This window comes from Rana temporaria, chromosome 4, assembly GCF_905171775.1.
Source record: "Rana temporaria chromosome 4, aRanTem1.1, whole genome shotgun sequence".
Lineage (NCBI taxonomy): Eukaryota > Metazoa > Chordata > Amphibia > Anura > Ranidae > Rana > Rana temporaria.
This window is the reverse complement of record NC_053492.1, coordinates 233,578,993-233,598,679: the sequence shown is the minus strand read 5'-3', so window position 1 is coordinate 233,598,679 and position 19,687 is coordinate 233,578,993. Positions and strand designations below refer to the sequence as shown.

The 19,687-nt window shown below is 42.6% G+C and overlaps 1 protein-coding gene across 1 annotated transcript in view; it reads left to right on the top strand.

Annotated features, from left to right (window-relative positions):
• The window catches only part of LOC120937056 (pleckstrin homology domain interacting protein), a 194,934-nt gene that overhangs the window by 132,270 nt on the left and 42,977 nt on the right, over positions 1-19,687 (top strand). The window contains exons 26-29 of the mRNA XM_040349995.1: positions 624-748; positions 1,216-1,298; positions 7,438-7,549; positions 9,983-10,044. Coding sequence (XP_040205929.1) covers positions 624-748; positions 1,216-1,298; positions 7,438-7,549; positions 9,983-10,044 — 382 coding nt within the window. The remainder of the gene's footprint in view (positions 1-623; positions 749-1,215; positions 1,299-7,437; positions 7,550-9,982; positions 10,045-19,687) is intronic.

The following is a 19,687-nucleotide window of genomic DNA, read 5'->3' as shown; positions in this document are numbered from 1 at the left end:
ACAGGGCTTACTAGGCCCAAACATCTCTCATAGTGGTGGGCAGGGACTCTAAGTCCGTCCCAGGAGGATAACTGCTCTGGACCTGCCAGTGAGATCATTGGGTATGCTGTACGTCAGAGGTCACTGCCCACAGGATCCTGCGCCAACTGGCAGATATTACGGACTATTCTCACTGTTGTATGTGGGATCTGGGCACAGCTTCTCTTGTCCTGCTGGCCGTAGTGACCAGTCCGCATGGGGCCCAACTCTTCCTGGATATGGTGTTAAGAACAGGGCCGAAAAATGTAGGAACAAAGTCTCAGAAAAGTATTCATCACCTTCAGACACTAGCACAAAACTGAAGCTTGGCTTAGATGAGCTTGGAGGGATTATGTCTGGTCGTGGATTCCTGCTTTTTTTTTTTTCTAGCCAGTATCAATTCACCTGACTGTGGCATCATAACCCATCAAGTAATGACTATTAACTCCTCTGTGTCCTGTGATGTACGATTTAAGAAAAATACTTGATTGCAATGTTCTCTTTTATGTATTAGACTAGCGCATCCATAGGAGTATATTTTTTGCTGTCCAAAAGTAAATGTTGGAATGCTCTACTCCTAAATAAATTGCTTTCTGTTCCCAAAGGAGCAAGAACTCATGAAGATAGTTGGAATTAAATATGAAGTGGGTTTGCCGACCCTCTGTTGTCTTAAACTTGCTTTTCTTGACTCTGATACTGGCAAATTGACTGGAGGAGCATTCACAATGAAGTGAGTAAATGAGTTTTTGTTGGGTTGGTAGGGGAAAATTATGTACATTGCTTGTGTCGGTTTTACAGTGGGTGAAATGAGCATATGGAAAGGATACCAATCTGAATGCATTTGTGACTGGATTTCACTTGTATTTGTTTATATGGGCTGTTTGAAACACAGAAAAGAAAGTGCCTCTTAAATTTATTTGGTGGCATAAAATAAATTTATTACAGGGTTCCCGAACAATGGTTTTAATTTGTTAAAAGTTCTGCAAGAACAGCTAATGTTGTCCATAGTAATTAGACTTTTGCCTTTCATGGTAATGCACAATTGCTATGGCAAACATTACCTGTTCATTCAGATTTTTTTTAATCGGGAGATTAATAGAAATTATGTAATCTGCTATTGAGCACCCTAAAGTAGTGATGTATTCAGATTTGAGAAGTAGGTATACGTTTTTATAATCACATACTGTCTTCTCACAGGTATCATGACATGCCAGATGTAATAGACTTTTTAGTACTTCGACAGCAGTTTGATGAAGCAAGACGTAGACATTGGAGCATTGGTAAGTATGGAAGCTACTCTAGAAGAAATACTGTGAGGGGAAAAAATAAAATGTATTTGGGAGCGCATCAAGTAGTGAAATAATTGTGGAAGAATGTTAAAGCCCCCCCAATATACACTGAGGAAAATACTCCTTTCAGAGACTGAAATGGCTCAAAAACAGGACAAGGTTATCTGTGACTTGAATTGTCCAGATATTGATCAGATCAGTGAAACGGCACACTTAATAGATGTCTGTAAATAATATAATGTAATAAATGTGCAAACGTAATTTGAGAATTTGTCCTTCAGTTGTATTTTCTTTGCATCCATTCAAAGTGCTGAATTCATAAAGCTTGTCTGAGAGTTCAGAAAAAAAGGGGTTGGAGAGATGAAATTACACACTGCAGAGCTCAGTGAGGAGAGAGCTGATTGGAGGGAAGGGACCCACCCACATCACATGTCACACGCTCACAGGAACAGAGCTGAGGCTGTCATTCAGCTGGCGGTCCAGCCCCATCACCATTTTTCTATCGGTGTCAGGGAAAACTTGTTAAAATTGATTGCAGAGGAATGAAACAGCAGACAGGCAGAAAGAAGACCCTATAGAAGGATATGCTTTGTTCATATTTCATTTCTGAGGTTTACAACCACTTTAATGCAGGACAGTTTTGTGTCAGATGGTGGAAGCGTCCAAAAATTCAATACTTAAGTTGATCTGTTAAAATCTAAAAACACAGGGCTCATTATAGACTTGTAAATAAGTTACAGGCAGGCTAATGACAAGAGAAGAAAAGTGCAAATTTCAAACTGCTGCACTCTTTACTGTTTGATTCTCAATGGGGCCAGTTTTCAACTAGGTACACAGGACAAGTTGGAGTGCTTTAAGAACATATTAAACAGCATTTGTCAGTGTAATCCAGTGTTTCTCAATTCCAGTCCTCAGGCCCCCCCAACAGGTCAGGTTTTCAGGATTTCCATTATTTTGCACAGGTGATTTGATCAGTTTCACTGCCTTAGTAATCACCACAGCCTTTTCATCTGAGGGAGATCCTGAAAACCTGACCTGTTGGGGGGGCCTGAGGACTGGAATTGAGAAACACTGGTGTAATCCAATACAGTAGGTAAAGGAAAAAAAATCAAATGTGGCTAAATTTAGTATAGAAAAAGCAAGCAAATGTGTAAAAGGGACGTTTAGAAAACACAAATTGGAAGGGACATCCTTGGCATTTCAGAGCTGCAAAGCAATGCAGCAAGGGATGAGAGAACAGTTGGGGCATCCAAAATAGATTACAAATAACACATTGCCACAGTAAGTATAAAACCAACTTCTCCAAATATATCAAATGTAAAGAGGTGAGGGCAGAACCTGTATGCCCTGTAAAAGATGAACATGGGAAGTTTGTTCTCAAATGACAGATAGAAGGCAGATGTATTAAAGTGGAGTTCCAGGAAAGAACTAACTAATCTTAAGGTGATTGTAAAGGTTAGTTTTTGTTAAAATAATAAACATGTTCTACTTGCCTGCTCTGTGAAATAAGTTCACACAGAGCGGCCAAAACCTCCTTCTGGTGTCTCCCTGCCCAGTGCTCTTGGCTTCCTCCTCTTCCTATGAGGGCACACCTGTGGGCTCTATTCTGAGCATTTCTATGTGCATCTATTGACACAGCATAGCTCATCATAGCTAAGACAGCCCCCAACCCACACAGTTTTTAGCTAAGTTTTATGTTTCTAATATTCATGCAATTCTTCTTTAAATAATTTTTTTCTTTAAAGGAAAATTCCTTGATTGTCTAGCCAAAACATTAATGCGAACATCAGTGTACTGAGTGTACTTCTGTGACTGACAGAAATCTGGATTCAAAACACTATAAAAATTTGAGAATAAAATGCAGGCACCTGCTGACACCCAGGAGTCGTTGGGGAACTTGGCTTTTTCTTATAGTCAAACCAGTATTTGCATTCTTTTAAGACCTCTTTCTGACTTAAATGGTACTGGCTGATTTTTTTTTTCTTTTTTCTTTTTTTTTATATTGATACCACGTTTGTTTTACGCCAATGTATACCAGGAAACTGCACACCAATCAGTCAGCCTTAATGTATTTATGAGATTTTGATAAATCCTGGCTTGCTTGCTTGACCCTAGATGGGGTTATAACCGTGAATGACAACTAACATTTTATCTGACTTTCGAGATTTATGCTTGACTTATATTGTATATTGAAGGGCATGTTGCCCCTGACCAGGCCATTGCGATATGGCACTGCGTCGGTCTAACTGACAATTGCGCGGTCGTGCTATGCTGTACCCAAATAGAAACGTCGTCCTTTTGGTGATATTTGATCCAGCCATTTTGAAAAAAAAAATGAATATTTTTTGCTATAATACATATCCAAAAAAGAAAAGAAAAAAAAAGCCTTCATGAATTTAGGCCAATATGCATTCTGCTTGCATATTTTAGATAAATAAAAAAAAAAATCCCAATAAGCGTGTATTGATATTGACCCTGATGGGTTTTACTTCCTTTTGCCCCTGCAAAGTAAAAGCATAATGTGCTAGTATGCATCGCACACTAGCACATTATGTGACATTTACCTGAAATGAAGCCCGCGCTGTCCCCGCTGCAGGCCACATCAATGTTCACCCCTCTTTCTTCCGGGGCCCTGGACTCGGCCCTGTGGCTGGCTGGAGCCGCCAGTTGTGTAAAAACGATGCTTGCGCCGGTGACATTGGCGCAAAACCCAGTACATATCTCCTAAACGGCGCATGGCTTGGAAATATTTACAGTACCTATAGGCAAGCCGTATTCTAGGCTTTACCTATAGGTACAACCTCTTTAAAATCTGGCATGTTAGTGGGTCCTGAGGACAGGACATGAGAACCACTGACCTAAGGTAGCCTCTAATTTTAACCTTTCACAAGATATCGTGTTGGCTTCCTTCCGTCCTCATCCTTTTCATCATCTAATTTGAGAGCTTACATTTTAAAGTATTTAGCGCTAACAAAGAGCATTAGAAAGACATGTCCTTTTTGTCCTACACTCAGGTAGTAAAGTATCAAGTCAAACTTCCAGAAAAACTTATTGCTAGTTGTGTTAAGCAGGCTTTCAGGTTTTATAAGGCATTAGACATAATTTGCTCTTTCTCCCCTATGGCACATTTTACCAGAGCCTTGTCTGCCTTTTGGGCAGAGCGAGAAGGAGCTACGCCAGAGTAGATACAGTATGTAGAACAGGCATATGGTGGAGCTAATCTACTTTTTTTCAGACAGTATTGTTTAGTTCGTCTCTCCACTCAAGATCAGTCTTTTGCGAGAAAGGTCCTTCAGGTGGTGGTCCCTCCCAATCTGGTAAATAGTCGCTGATTCTCTCCTGTTCTGGACAGATGACTTGGGGGGAGTGTTAGACTTACTGACCATTCTTTATTTCTTAGAAATGTCCAGGGCAGCGGGTATTTGTTTCCTCAAGTTGTCTGTGTTTTGTATGACATTTTTTTCTTGTAATTGCACAGGGTTCTCAGACAAAATACTGGAGGACTATGAGACTGCCCTTCCAGTTGTATTTCCTGCTTCTAGAGGCGGAGTCACTCTCGTGCCATCTTAACCAGTTCCCTACCGAGCCATAGTAATATGATGTCTGCAGGAACCTTGTCTCCCTCCGGGTGGACGTCGTATGACGCCCTGGGCTTCCCGGCCGCTAGATGACATCGCTCGGGTCCCAGTGCACGTGCCCGGCGGTCGTGATTGCCGTATTCACGGCAGGAGTGTGGATCTCTGTGTAAACACACAGATCCACCTCCTGTCAGAGAGGAGAGGAGACCGATGTGTGTTCCCAGTACAGAGGAACACGCATCGGTCTCCTCCCCTTGTGAGTCCCCTCCCCCTACAGTAAGAATCGCTCCCAGGGAACATATTTAACCCCTTGATCGCCCTAGTGTTAACCCCTTCACTGCCATTCACATAGTAATCAGTGACGTTTTAGAACAGTGTCCGATATGTCCGTCGCAATGTCAGTCACAATAAAAATCGCAGGTCGCCGCCATTACTAGTAAATAAAAATGGCTAAATCTATCCCCTATTTGGTTTGCGCAAAAGTTATAGCGTCTACAAATCAACTTATTATTTCAAAATTGTCGCTCTTCTTTTGTTTATAGCGCAAAAAATAAAAACCGCAGAGGTGATCAAACACCACCAAACGAAAGCTCTATTTGTGGGGGAAAAAAAACGTAAAGATTTCATTTGGGTACAGTGTTGCATGACCGCAAAATTGTTATTCCAAATGCGACAACGCTGAAAACGAAAAATTGGTCTGGGCAGGAAGGGGGTGAAAATGAAAAAGAAAATAATTGCGCTAAACCCAAATACACACTTGTATTAAGCAAGTGTATGTGAAGACCATTGTATCTAAATAAATGATCCAATGGAATCAGGAAGTCAGGGTTTCCTACCCTGCTGATATTGATATATGTAAACCCAGTGATCAACAACATAAGCAGTGATAAACCATAACTTCAAATAATGGAATAAACAGTAACGATATTAGTGTTCAAAAAGTCCATAAAGTCCAAGACTAATTTTTAAATTGGATAGTAAGTCCATATAATGAATAAAAACACCCGTGAAGATTCCAGAAATATTGCAATTAATACACCAGACGTGAATCCTCCACCGATCATGCAGCTGCTTACCAGAAATCTGGGTCCTGCCGGACCACTATCCACATATCTCTCAACCAGAGATTTTGTAAGGCAGTAGTAACTCCTTCACTTGCACTAAACCACTCCGTGCTCAACGAGGGATATAGAAGACAACAAGACAGAGCTCCACATAGCATAAATCCGGGTAATTTATTTTTAAAAAAACAGTAGTAAGCATATGTACATACAACTCACATTTGGGTTGAATAAACCAGCATTTGGCCTGTGACGCCGGCCGGACGTGTCCAGGAACAAAAAAGAGGCCACTCGTTTGGAGGAATGAAGGGGATGGCGTCCACACGTCACTCAATCCACCCGACGCGTTTCGTGACAAGATCACTTCGTCTCGGGGTACCCCGAGACGAAGTGATCTTGTCACGAAACGCGTCGGGTGGATTGAGTGACGTGTGGACGCCATCCCCTTCATTCCTCCAAACGAGTGGCCTCTTTTTTGTTCCTGGACACGTCCGGCCGGCGTCACAGGCCAAATGCTGGTTTATTCAACCCAAATGTGAGTTGTATGTACATATGCTTACTACTGTTTTTTTAAAAATAAATTACCCGGATTTATGCTATGTGGAGCTCTGTCTTGTTGTCTTCTATATCCCTCGTTGAGCACGAAGTGGTTTAGTGCAAGTGAAGGAGTTACTACTGCCTTACAAAATCTCTGGTTGAGAGATATGTGGATAGTGGTCCGGCAGGACCCAGATTTCTGGTAAGCAGCTGCATGATCGGTGGAGGATTCACGTCTGGTGTATTAATTGCAATATTTCTGGAATCTTCACGGGTGTTTTTATTCATTATATGGACTTACTATCTAATTTAAAAATTAGTCTTGGACTTTATGGACTTTTTGAACACTAATATCGTTACTGTTTATTCCATTATTTGAAGTTATGGTTTATCACTGCTTATGTTGTTGATCACTGGGTTTACATATATCAATATCAGCAGGGTAGGAAACCCTGACTTCCTGATTCCATTGGATCATTTATTTAGATACAATGGTCTTCACATACACTTGCTTAATACAAGTGTGTATTTGGGTTTAGCGCAATTATTTTCTTTTTCATTTGTTAATTTTGTTTATACACAACCTAATTGCTGCTTATTAATCCCGATCGCTCATCTTAGCGCAGTTGTTTCCAACTATTTTTCTATATTAGGGGGTGAAAATGCCCTGTATGGAAGTGGATTTATTAAACAACTCCTGGATATAGTTACCGGTAGATTTAACCCTGTTTTTTGGGTTGTCACTAGAAAGGAAATGGAGGGGAAATCTTCCAATTGGAACACTAGTTCTAGTTTGCCCCAGATGACACAGACATTTCCTCACATACTCCTTTCCTGTTTTGGCTATAGGACAGGAATTGCCTACTCTATGCAAAAAAAGGGGGGGGAAAAAAAGGTTTTGCTATTCTATTTTAATGAAATGCCAGTAAGAAATGTATATCTCTCCATTTGTAGGCGACAGATTTCGGTCAGTGATTGATGATGCCTGGTGGTTTGGCACTATAGAAAGTCAGGAGCCACTGCAGTCACAGTATCCAGACAGTTTATTCCAGTGCTACAATGTCTGGTAAGCAGTTTTATACATGAGCCTATCTGCCATTTACCAACATTGTTTGGGTTACCAAAGTAATATGAATATTTAATCTTGTTTAATTTCTTGTACACAAAATAGTGCAGACTATTCCTGAGTGGATAGATCAATCAGCTTTAGTCTTAAGCTGGGTATACACACAGTTGATTGAAAAAACTCTGATCCCTGCATCCACACAAGGGTTGGGGGTGTAGGGATCTCTCCCACTGTGCTATTGTATTTTGACGGCGGGGATATCCCCCCTCTCAAAATACACAGGTCAGCGCTCCAGCCATTAGCTGTATGCTCTGATCAAATGCTGGGTTTCCAGCTGGACTGTTTGTTCATCAGAGAGGGCTTCACACTGACCAAAATTCCGATACATGTATATCCAGCTTACCTTTATTCTGCTTATCATCTAAAACCAGTTATACATGGATTGAATTCCAGCTTGTTCAGCAGGAATGGGCAATCTGGTTGTTCAGTAGTTGTTCTTCCAACCTCTTGGAAAATGTCTGCACCATCAGCACCACCTGGTTATAGCCTGCAGTACTGGTCAGTGTATTCTGATGGCTGAAAAGTCTCCCTGCTGTCAGAACAAAATAGCTGAACGGGTGTGATTCCTTCGTCCACATCAAGTGTGTGGATGGGCACATCAAGTGATTTTCTTTTGTTGAGTGTTTTTTTTTTTTTTTTTAAATGGAATCATGTATGGACTGCTTAACACTCTCCTGAATTGTCCACAGTATTTCAAGTGTGCTTAAAGTAGAGTTCCACCCATTCCCCCCCCCCCCCCCCCCCCCTAAAAATCATAAAATAAGGAAAAAAAAACATTTTTTATACTCGCCTAAAAGGGCGGTTGCTATGCGGAAGTGGCTCTTCTGCCTCTTCTTCCACCTTAGAGAATCTTCAGGCTTGTCCTACATCGCTGTGTCTTCTTGTGAATGAGCCGCGCTGCCTTCTGGGAACTGTGTGTATCCCAGAAGGCAGCCGCCCATTCACAAAGCACCATGTGAGTCGCGCATGCGCAGTAGGAAACGGGCAGTGAAGCCGTAAGGCTTCACTACCTGTTTCCCTTAGTAAGGATGGAGGACCAGGACCGAGGGATCGCCTGCGTTGGGGGATCGCCGTTGGGGGACCGACATCGCGGGCGGCTAGGACAGGTAAGTGTCCTTATTAAAAGTCAGCAGCTACACTGTTAGTAGCTGCAGATTTAAAAATAAAAATAAAGTTGTAACTGTAAACGCTTTCTCCATACTGGTATAACAGTATTGTACACTGGCCAAATCTGGCAGAATATACCTGGGTAATCTGTTAATCATTGATTCTTGCCTTTGATAGCTTTTGAACAACTGCTTCAAACCCCATGATTAAAGAGATTGTAAATGATCACCTTGTAAAACAACTCATCCAGTTTAAAATGGAAATGAAAGGCAAACATTTTTTGTATAGATATAAAAGAGCAAAAATGAAAACCTCTAGGGTTGGGATTATGTGGGCAACTAATAATCAAAAAAATATATAAAAAAATATATTTATTTTACAAAATAGTAGAAAAAATTAATGACAGTACAATTTATACATAAAAACAAAAACAGACATATGAATAAGCAAGAAGACACGATGCCACAGTACAAACTACCCCTTGGGGGGGGATAATAAGAAAAAGTGGCTCATCCATTTTTTCTTATTCCCCCCCCCCAAGGGGTAGTTTGTACTGTGGCATTGTGTCTTCTTGCCTATTCATATGTTTGTTTTTATGTGTAAATTGTACTGTCATGAATTTTTCTCTACTATTTTGTAAAATGTCTTTTTTTATATTTTTTTTTTGATTATCAGTTGCCCACATAATCCCAACCCTAGAGGTTTTCATTTTCGCAATTTCCAAGGGATTATGGCAACCACGTGGTCATTGGTTTAGGCTGGTTTATCTAGCTATAAAAAAGCATTATAAGTACCTTTTTTTTTTTTTAGTGATCACATTCCCTCTGTTCTCAGCTGCATAAGAGCTGGGGGGGAGAGAAGCAGCAGCAGTCTGATCTTCCCAATGAATGGCTGTGCAGTAGGGGTGTGTCAAGACAAGTCTGATCATTGGAGAATGCATGAAGTTCCCAGAAACTAGAGAACTGTCCATGCTGTCCTCTCCTGCTTAGAATGCTCTGTTTTTAATAGGGAGGGACTGGCAGGAACAGCAGGGATTTCACATAAAGGAAGCAATACAACTTTAGAACAGGATACTTTCTTATACAAGCACATGTTACAACAGGCACATATCAGGAATATGAAGTGTTGGGGTAACAAACGCTTTAAGGTCATAGGCCTCTTTTGGCCCTGCACATCGGTTTTAAAATGCACTAACTGGCTGCAGTATAAGAATGTGTAGTCTGGTTTATAATTTTCATTTCACAAAAGCTATTGTATTTTTTTCAGTTGGGACAATGGTGATACAGAGAAGATGAGCCCTTGGGATATGGAACTCATACCCAACAATGGTTTGTATTTTTTCCAATTGAGCAAAAAAAAAAAAAAAAAAATTCTTTAAAAAAGGCAATGTTTAATTTTAGTGCCCACAAATGCAATATATTACCCCATAAAAGATTGTGCCCAGTAAATGGATACCACACATGTCGAAACTTAATGTGTGCGCGCCCCTGAAACACTGTATTTGGTGCAGCTGTGCATGGTAGCCGATCAACTTCTAACTTAAAGCAGAGTTATGGCAAAAATATGACTTAAGATAAAAATCCCCCAGAATACTCATGCCTTGTGCAATGTAACAAAGGTATGCTGTAAACTATGCCCAGTTTTCTGTCTGAGCAGCATTGTTTTCTTAATGTGTGAAGTTTCTGCACAGCGCTGCCACCTACGATGTGGGCATCTGAAGCCACAGAGTCCTCCTTCATGGATTCCGTGCATGCTGGCTTCCCAGCATGCACCTGCCGATTTCGCGCATGTGCGGTGCAATTTTTGTCAGTTCGGCATTACAGCCGATGTTAAATGTTACTGGAGCAGTGCAATGTCAAGCTGGCCAAGAATTTCAATAGACCCCATGCCAAGCTGACCAATATCTCCCAAGAGCCAATGCAAAATCGGAAATGACGCATGGCGCTGCAGCCCCCTAGAGGAAGAAGTGGAATTGGATATAAGCATAAATCGGGTAAGTGAACACAAAAAAATTGCCAATTCATTTTAAGAATGCAGGTTGGTAGTGTATGGTGAGGAGTAAAAAATATGGGTGGAACTCCGCTTTAAAAGGTAAGTTCACCTTTACAGAAAAAAATCTGTAAGGTGAACTTACACAGGACCCCCTCCTCACCCCCCCCCCCCATTTGCACTATTACTTTGGATTAGCGCAGCACTCTATATATAAGATTTATTAAAGACCATTCTTGCCAGACCAACCTTTTGACATACTATGAGGAGGTAAGTTATTTGGACAGAGGAAGGCACGTGGATGTATTGTATCTGATTTTCGCTAAGGCACTTGATACATTACCCCATAAAGGCTTCATTTACAAATTAATGTCCTTTTGGCATGAATGCTATTGTATGTACCCAGATAGAAAACTGGTTTCAGAAACGCTTTTAGAAGATGGTGATTAATGGCTTGTTTTCTAAATGGTCTAGAGTTGTGAACGGGGGCTTTTTCTGCGACAAATTCTGCTTAAAGTGGGAGTTCACCCATTTCTAAAAAAAATTTTTTTCTTCCTCTAGATTCCTGCTCGTTCGGTCTAGGGGAATCGGCTATTTGTATTAAAATATGAGCCGTACTTACCCGTTTTCGAGCTGAATCTTCTTCCGTCGCTTCCGGGTATGGGTCTTCGGGAGCGGGCGTTCCTTCTTGATTGACATTCTTCCGAGAGGCTTCCGACGGTCGCATCCATCGCGTCACTCGTAGCCGAAAGAAGCCGAACGTCGGTGCGGCTCTATACTGCGCCTGCGCACCGACGTTCGGCTTCTTTCGGAAAATCGTGACGCGATGGATGCGACCGTCGGAAGCCTCTCGGAAGACTGTCACTCAAGAAGGAACGCCCATTCCCGAAGCCCATACCCGGAAGCGACGGAAGAAGATGCAGCTCGAAAACGGGCAAGTACTGCACATATTTTAATACAAATAGCCGATTCCCCTAGAGAAAACGAGCAGGAAGCTAAGGGGAAAAAGTGCCCTCTAAGGGTGAACCCCCGCTTTAACTTGTTCATAAACAATATAGTCAGGATATATAAGCTTTACAAGAGGACCTCCATAAAATAGAGTGGACAGCTTTAAGGCAGATGAGGTTTAATATTGAAAAAAGTAATGCACTTGAAAGCTAAAAAATATGAAAAGTTACATGCTAGAGGAAGAACTTCTGGGGGAATTGAGGATGCAAAAGGATCTGGGGAGTTCTTGTAGACCTGTAATAAGCCACGCAATCGGGACAGTGGGACTTATTTATGATGCTGCATGTAAACAAACAGCAAAGGCTGCGTCCATCAGATCAAGGTAGGGGACGGGTGGATTAGGTTAGGGCAGGGGAAAGAGGTAAAAAGGATAAGTATGCATTCTTAAAGTGCTCTTTATCTTAAACCACCCCACTACTAGTCTTAAAGGGGTTGTAAAGGTTAATGTTTTTTCACCTTAAAGGGGTTGTAAAGGTTCGTTTTTTATTTTCTAAATGGGTCACTTTAAGCTAGTGCATTGTTGGTTCACTTACCTTTTCCTTCAATTTCCCTTCTAAATGTTGTTTTTCTTTGTCTGAATTTCTCACTTCCTGTTCCTCCTCAGTAAGGTGTTCAGTAAGCTATTCTAAATGACTTTCCACCACTCGGATGATGGTGGAAAGCTTACTGAGGAGAAACAGGAAGTGAGAAATTCAAACAAAGAAAAAAAACATTTAGAAGGGAAATCAAAGGAAAAGGTAAGTGAACCAACAATTCACTAGTTTAAAGGAACCTATTTAGAAAATAAAAGATGAACCTTTACAACCTCTTTAATGCAGCCTATGCATTAAGGTGAAAAAACATCGGACAATACCCCCCAGCCCCCGTTTTACTTACCTGACCCTTTGAAAGTCCCACGCTCGCTCCCGTCATCCTCATTTCTGAGCCTGGCCGTTGATTGGCTACACTCGATGGATTGAAAGCAGAGCAGCCATAGGCTCACGTTGCTGTCAATCGCATCCAATGACGCGGCGCGCCGGGGGCCGAGTGATACAGTGAGCAGCAATAGCCGCCGGCTGTATGACGGGAGCATGCCCGCAGGAACTCAACACCATGCGAGCTCGCTCGCATGAAGGTGTTGAGTTTTTGTGGGGAGGAGCCGCTGAGGGACCCCAGAAGACCAGACACAGTGGAGGCAAGTATAACATGTTTGTTATTTAAAAAAATTACTTTACAACCCCTTTAAAGGACAAGTTCACCTTTAAAAATAATAAATGCACATTTTTTGTAGGTTAAAAAAAAATACTTGCATTTTTTTTTTTAAGACCCTGTAAAGCATTAAATGCAATTAAATGTCCAGCTCCTGCAGACTGTCTATGTAGCTGTCTGCCGGTACCTCCAATATGGGAAGGCAGTTACTGAATGACAGGAAGATCAGTGAATTGGAGCGCTCATCAGCACCCTGATGGTCCATTAAGAACTGTAGCCGCAAAGGCTGTCGATACTTGTAGTTTGTTAATTCTTAACACTCTGTGAATGAATGATGCAGCCGTGTGGGTGGGGGGTAAGGGGTGTAGCGGCAGAGCAGGAAGATGCTGAACATTGCACCCTAAATATGGGTGTAACATGTTCACAAAGGTGAACTTATCCTTTAAAGCGGATGTTCCACCCCAAAAATATATTAAAAGCCAGCAGCTACAAATACTGCAGCTGCTGACTTTTAATATAAGGACACTTACCTGTCCTGGAGTCCAGCGCCGTCCGCAGCAGAGCACGAGCGATCGCTCGTCACACTGCTGCTCCCCCCTCCATCCACGCTGAGGGAACCAGGAAGTGAAGCGCTGCGGCTTCACTGCCCGGTTCCCTACGGCGCATGCGCGAGTCGCGCCGCGCCCGCCGATTGGCTCCCGCTGTGTGCTGGGAGCCGAGTGTTCCCAGCACACAACGGGGGGGGGGGGCGACGGGATGTGACGCAATGCCCGTCTTTTGCCCGTGAATGCCGGGCCGGAAGTGGGTGCAAATACCTGTCTTTAGACAGGTATCTGCACCCCCTCCCCCCTGAAAGGTGTCAAATGTGACACCGGAGGGGGGAAGGGTTCCGATCAGCGGGACTTCACTTTAGGGTGGAGAACCGCTTTAAGAGCACACAGGAGCAGAGCGAAGGCTATCAATCGGCTGGAGCTCTCTCCATCACCATTTTTTCCCTTAGTGTCTGAAAATTTGTCAGAAGTGATTCATGCTGATAGAAGAGGAGCAAAGCCGCAGACAGAAATTACACTTAATGCTCTATATTGAGACAAGTATACACTATAGAACGATGTGCTTTGTTCATATTTCATGTTTGAGGTTTACAACCACTTTAAATAGCTGATGGGGGGGCACTTCCTCTTCTGAGTCGGTTTTTAAAAAAATTGTGGGTTTTTCCTATGTACATCCACAGTCTCTTTGATTCCACTGTCATTGGACAGTGCAGATCACAGGCAAAAGGTACACAGCTAATAGTATAGTGCCAATGACTGTGGTACTGTACCTTCTATTTAGTTGTGATCAGTCACTGCGATCACAAGTGTAAACACTGGCCACAGCTGCCAGCTTTCTTTCTTCTTGAGCATACACACATCAGTTGTGGGAGGGGGAGTTTAAAGTGCTAATCCGCAGCCAATGTTCAACTGTTGCTGATCTGATGGTTGCTGCTTAATCACAGTGCCCCTAATCATTGCCAGTGCTTGATTACAGGCAGTACCAGTTCTTTCGTTTTGCTGATCGTGGCAAGTGCCAGTGATTGCAGATCACAGCAAATGCTTCCTGTTTTCACATCAATGTTAGTTGGCAGTGTTTCCAGTTAGGAGGTCATAGCTAGTGCCAGTGTTTCCAGATCACAGCTTGCGCAGATTACTGATCACAGCTTGTTTGCAGTTGCTGATCAGACAGTTTGTGTTTTATATATTACACACACACACACACACACACACACACATATTTAAACAAATAGTGAAGATATAGGCCTAATTCCACTATCTCGGCGCTATGGGCTAGAGCAGGGGGAGCCCAACCAGTGGCTGGGGGGGGCCACATGTGGCCCGCGGAGCCCTCATGTGACCCACGGAGCCCTCTCATGTGCCCCGCAACCTCCTGCCCTGGGATGCAATAGAATACTGTTATTAAAGGTAAGTTTATTACTAAAATTACAGTGTATATATGGGCATATCTGTTCTGCAGTGGTTACTTGGTTGCTTTAAAACTGATCCACAGGTACAGAGAAGTTCACCTGTGGGTTACCTGCACTGAGCCATTGACTTCTATTACCTGCGAGTTTGTTGTGCTGAGAGAAGAGTGGGCTCTATAGAGCAGAGTGGGCTGCCATCCACCTAGGGTGCCCATGTATGTGTCCAGGGTTGCCCGGGACAGTCCCGCATTTTGCAGGTCTGTCCCAGTTACCTTTTATTCCAGGACAGTGTCCCGGAATGAAACTGACACAGCCACCCCCCGAGCTGATCTGATGACCCCCCTTTACTCACTGACAGTAATTGTCCTGGCTGGGAATGCCTGGAGGAGCACAATCCCCGCCCCCTGCTTGTGATTGGAGAAATCAAAAATCCTGACTATTGTGTCTAATGACTGTGCTGTGATTTGTTACAGCACAAGCTGATTTTTGGAAAGGGGGGTGTCCCTGATTGGTAGTTTGGAAATGTGGTCACCCTACATCCACCTGCTCCGCAACCGGTTACCAAGTCGCTTAAGTGGCCCTCGCTCTTCAAAAGGTTGGGCACACCTGGGCTAGAGGTATCAAGACATTGTAACAAGACAACAATGATTAAATGTTACCATTTATCATTCAAATAAACCTGTCAGCAGCCACTTAAAAAATAAAAAACATCAAAATATATAGTAAATTCTAATAAGCAGATAAATATATAAATACTTATTAATTGCTAAAGCAGCACTAGTTGTCACTGAAACTGTGACCCCTCTTTTCTTTGACAATGCATAGAATAAAAAGTTCTCAATATGTTAAAGTAAAAGCAAGAGTCCAATGAAAGAAATGTTTTTGAAAAGAGTGGTGAGCTGTCTGATGCAAGTGACATCAAGCGTGCACACTCCACCCTTCAGTTGTTTCTCATGTCAATCTCCCCTTAAGGTAATGTACTCACCAGATGGTAGAGTTTAACCAGCTCTGAATCTCTGCTCCGTTCGAATTCCTCCAACTCCACGCCCTCAGAGGAAGTCGGAAGGACGAAACGTCAGGGCTTGACCTCACGACAAACAGGAAGCATTACACTGTGTGCTGCGTTCCAGCTGCGCTCCAGTGTGTGGTAGTAGAGCGGTGTCCACGGTGGACGGGACTGACACATGCAACGATATACCACTGTGAGCCTAGGAACCAGCCCGGTATTTGCTGGGTGTTTTAAACCACCTTTTAACTTATGCTGTTAACCATATCAATGTGCTGTTTGATACAGCTTGTGGAATAAAGACTTTAAAACGGTATTACACCATATCTAGTCCTTTCTTTGCCCTCATATTGTGCTGATATTAGGAGCAAAGCACACTGATCAACTGGTGGTCCTGGAGTTGGAGGAATTCGAACAGAGCAGAGATTCAGAGCTGGTTATACTCTACCATCTGTTGAGTACATTACCTTAATGGGAGATTGACATAAGAAACAACTGAAGGGTGGAGTGTGCACGCTTGATGTCAAGAACATTTTTCACTGGACTCTTGCTTTTACTCTAACATCTTGCACTTTTTCTTCTATGCATGGTCATAGAAAAGAGAAGTCCGTTTCAGTGACAACTAGCGCTGCTTTAGTAATTGATAAGTATTTATATATTTGCTTATAAGAATTTACTATATATTTTGAGATATATAATATATATATAAAATTTTTTTGTGTGTCTTCACCAAGAACTGAGTGATCAAAGACTGCTGATTGCTCAGTTTTCAGACTTTAGCGAGCTGGTGACTTTGCTTTTACTCCTCCAGCTCGGCACTCACTGGAGTGCCGGGCTGTGCAGGGGGCAGGAACAGCTGGTTCAGGCTGCTAGTGGCACGCTGAGAGGCTACATTAAAGTCAGGATTCCTCCAGAGCCTGGATCGGCTGAGTGATGTCAGCCAAACAGCAGTCTTTAGCCCACTGACGCCTGAATCTGGGTCACAGAAGTGCAGAACTAGGTGCACTTCTGTGAACCACAGGAAAAGTGGTGACTAAAGAGCTTTATTCCTACTTCTCCTTTTACTGTACAGTTTTTGATACAATATTGGTTGGTTTTTGTTATACACATGATACAATGTTAGGTACTTAATGAGTCCAAACATTAAGGCCCTTTTCACACGATTGATCCGCAATCTGCTTGTCAGTTTTTGACTTGTTTGGGCAGGCGGATGTCAGCAGGGATGTGTTCTCCGGCACCCACCTGCCATCTGATCCGACGAGATCCGCTCAAAACAGACGGATGGCGATATGTTCACCATCCGTCCAGCGGATCGGATGAAAATAGACAGGCTGTCCATTTTTATATACCATAGAGGACTGCAGAGCTCCGACAGGTCCATCCCTGAACAGTGAGTGGAGACTGACCTGTCATTCGCCGGCTCAGCGGGCATCAACGGAGCGATCTCCCGCTGAGCTAGTGGAGTCCGCTGAATGTATCAGCCCTGTGTAAAAGGGGCTTAAGTGTTTCACACATGGGGTGTCTCCATAACCAGGCAGAGTAAGAGTAGAAGTGTGCTTTTTGGGTTTAATATACATGTTGTGTCCTGGCGTTTCAGAGCGTCTGAAAATTTGATGAGTATTCAGGAAATGGGATGCTACTTCTTGAAAAGCTTAAAGTGATACTAAAGCTTTGTTTCTTTTTCTTTAAAAGTAACAAACATGTTATACTTACCGGCTCTGTTCAGTGGTTTTGCACAGAGCAGCCTGGATCCTCCTCTTCTTGTGTCCCACTTCGGCACTCCTGGCCCCTCCCTCCTGTTGAGTGCCCCACAGCAAGCAAGCACCTTGCTATAGGGGCACCCAAGCCAAGCCGCAGCTCTGTGTGTACACTCAGAGCTGCGCTTTGGCCCCACCCCAACTCTCTCCTGATTGGCTAACTGACAGAAGCGGGAGCCAATGATGCTGCTGTGTCCTAGCCAATCAGGAAGGAGAGTCCCAGACGGCTGAGAGGCGCTCATGCACATTGCTGGATAAAGAGCGCGCTCAGGTAAGTATAAGGGGGGGGGGGGCTGCTGCACACATACAATGCATTAGGATAAAAAAACCTTCTGCCTTTGCAACCCCTTTAAAGATGCTTCTTGAATTCTGGGCCCCTCTATGCAGCTAGGCAGTAGAAAAAAAAAAAAACTTTTTTCGCCTCTCCATTTACCAGAACTTGTGGCAAAAAATGTAATCTTACGAGACTCCCCCATTCTTCCTGGCAAATGCATTTTGGCATCTGCTTTCCAAACCGTGTTTCCAATGTCCGGTCACTTTAGTGCCTATGAAAATGTGAAGGGTAGTCAAGAAATCGGATGCATTTTTTGTGCCACTTAAAAGCCAGAAGAGCCCTCGCATATATAGCCATACTCAAAAGAATGTATTTTAAGGTGTAATAGCAATCTTATTTAAAAAAAAAAAAAACACAAGCCTTGGAGCCACTCCCATGAGAAATCTAGGCGACACATATACACTGTCCACAATCCTACCAGCCAATTCCTCACAATACTTTTTGAAACAATATTTATTAAACTGGGCCTGTGAAATATATTTTGGAAATGTAGTGCTAGCACACACCTTGAAACGTTGCCACAGAAGAATGATGCAATCAATACTGCAAAACTCAAAGCATTGCAATATTGTTTGCATACATTTTTAAAGCATTTGTTCATCCATTAACTTTATTTTAACCTGCATTAACTTATTTTACAGTTGTGTATAGCACTAACTGGAGTTTTAAGCTGCTCTTGTGTCTCCTATTCTAAAAAAAAAATATTGCTGTCTTATAAATTCTGAACAACATGGCTGCACTGTGTCTTTTCACACAGTTTTTGGTGTGCCCAATTCGCATTATCATCGCATTTATAGTTGTGTAAAGGATTTTTCTTTAAAAAAAAAAAGCTGAGGTATTAAATGATTGCCTATGTTTATATTGTACCGGAATAAAGCTACATTCACATGAAAAAAAACCCAAAAACAAACAAAACTTTTCACTATATATAATGGGTTTACACTGTCAAAGATGTACACCCAGTATAACCCTTCCCACTCCCTGCCTGCCTCAGTTTTTCGCTAGCGTCCTAGGAAAAACAAAGTCTTCTCTTAGAGAAGCAAAACCTTTTTTCGTTTAATCAAAAAAAAAAAATTTTTTTTATCTAGCAGGTTTCTTCAGTTTTCAGAGCTAGAAGCAACACATAGCATAACATCCTTCCGTTTATTTGAACAATAAGTTAACAAAAAAACTTGCTTACCAAGAAAGCGCTTGACAAGTGCAAAAATGCAACACTCGGTGTGCTGCATCACTATTCACTGTCATAATCGGTGTAAGCTCTATACTCGCAGAGGCTCAGATGCTGCTGGCATAAACTGAGTAACACTTCCAGGTTATGCGTCATGAGTCTCAATGCTACGTGAAGCATCACATGGATGCCAGGGGTTTAGAGATTGACGGAGTGCTTACAATCTATTCACTCATTACTGGAAACGCCCATCGTGCCCTCACTAGCTGTGGCTGTCACCAAGGGATCCAGCAAACGCCAGTGGCGGCCATTAACTTCCACCTATGCCACTCAAACGCTGGCTTTCCAGCATGCCTGTTTGGCCAGCTTTTGTAGGCCCGGCTGATGTACGTATGGGCAGAATGTTGGCAAGTTTCTGTTGAACCAGATTATATTCGGCCCGTGTGTACAAGGCTTTAGAAAGGCATGAGACTTACTTTAGAGCCTTTGTTATCTTTGGGGATGATTTACTTAAAGCTGAAGATTAATCTGCTTATGTTTTGCCTTCCTTGTTTGTTTGCCCTT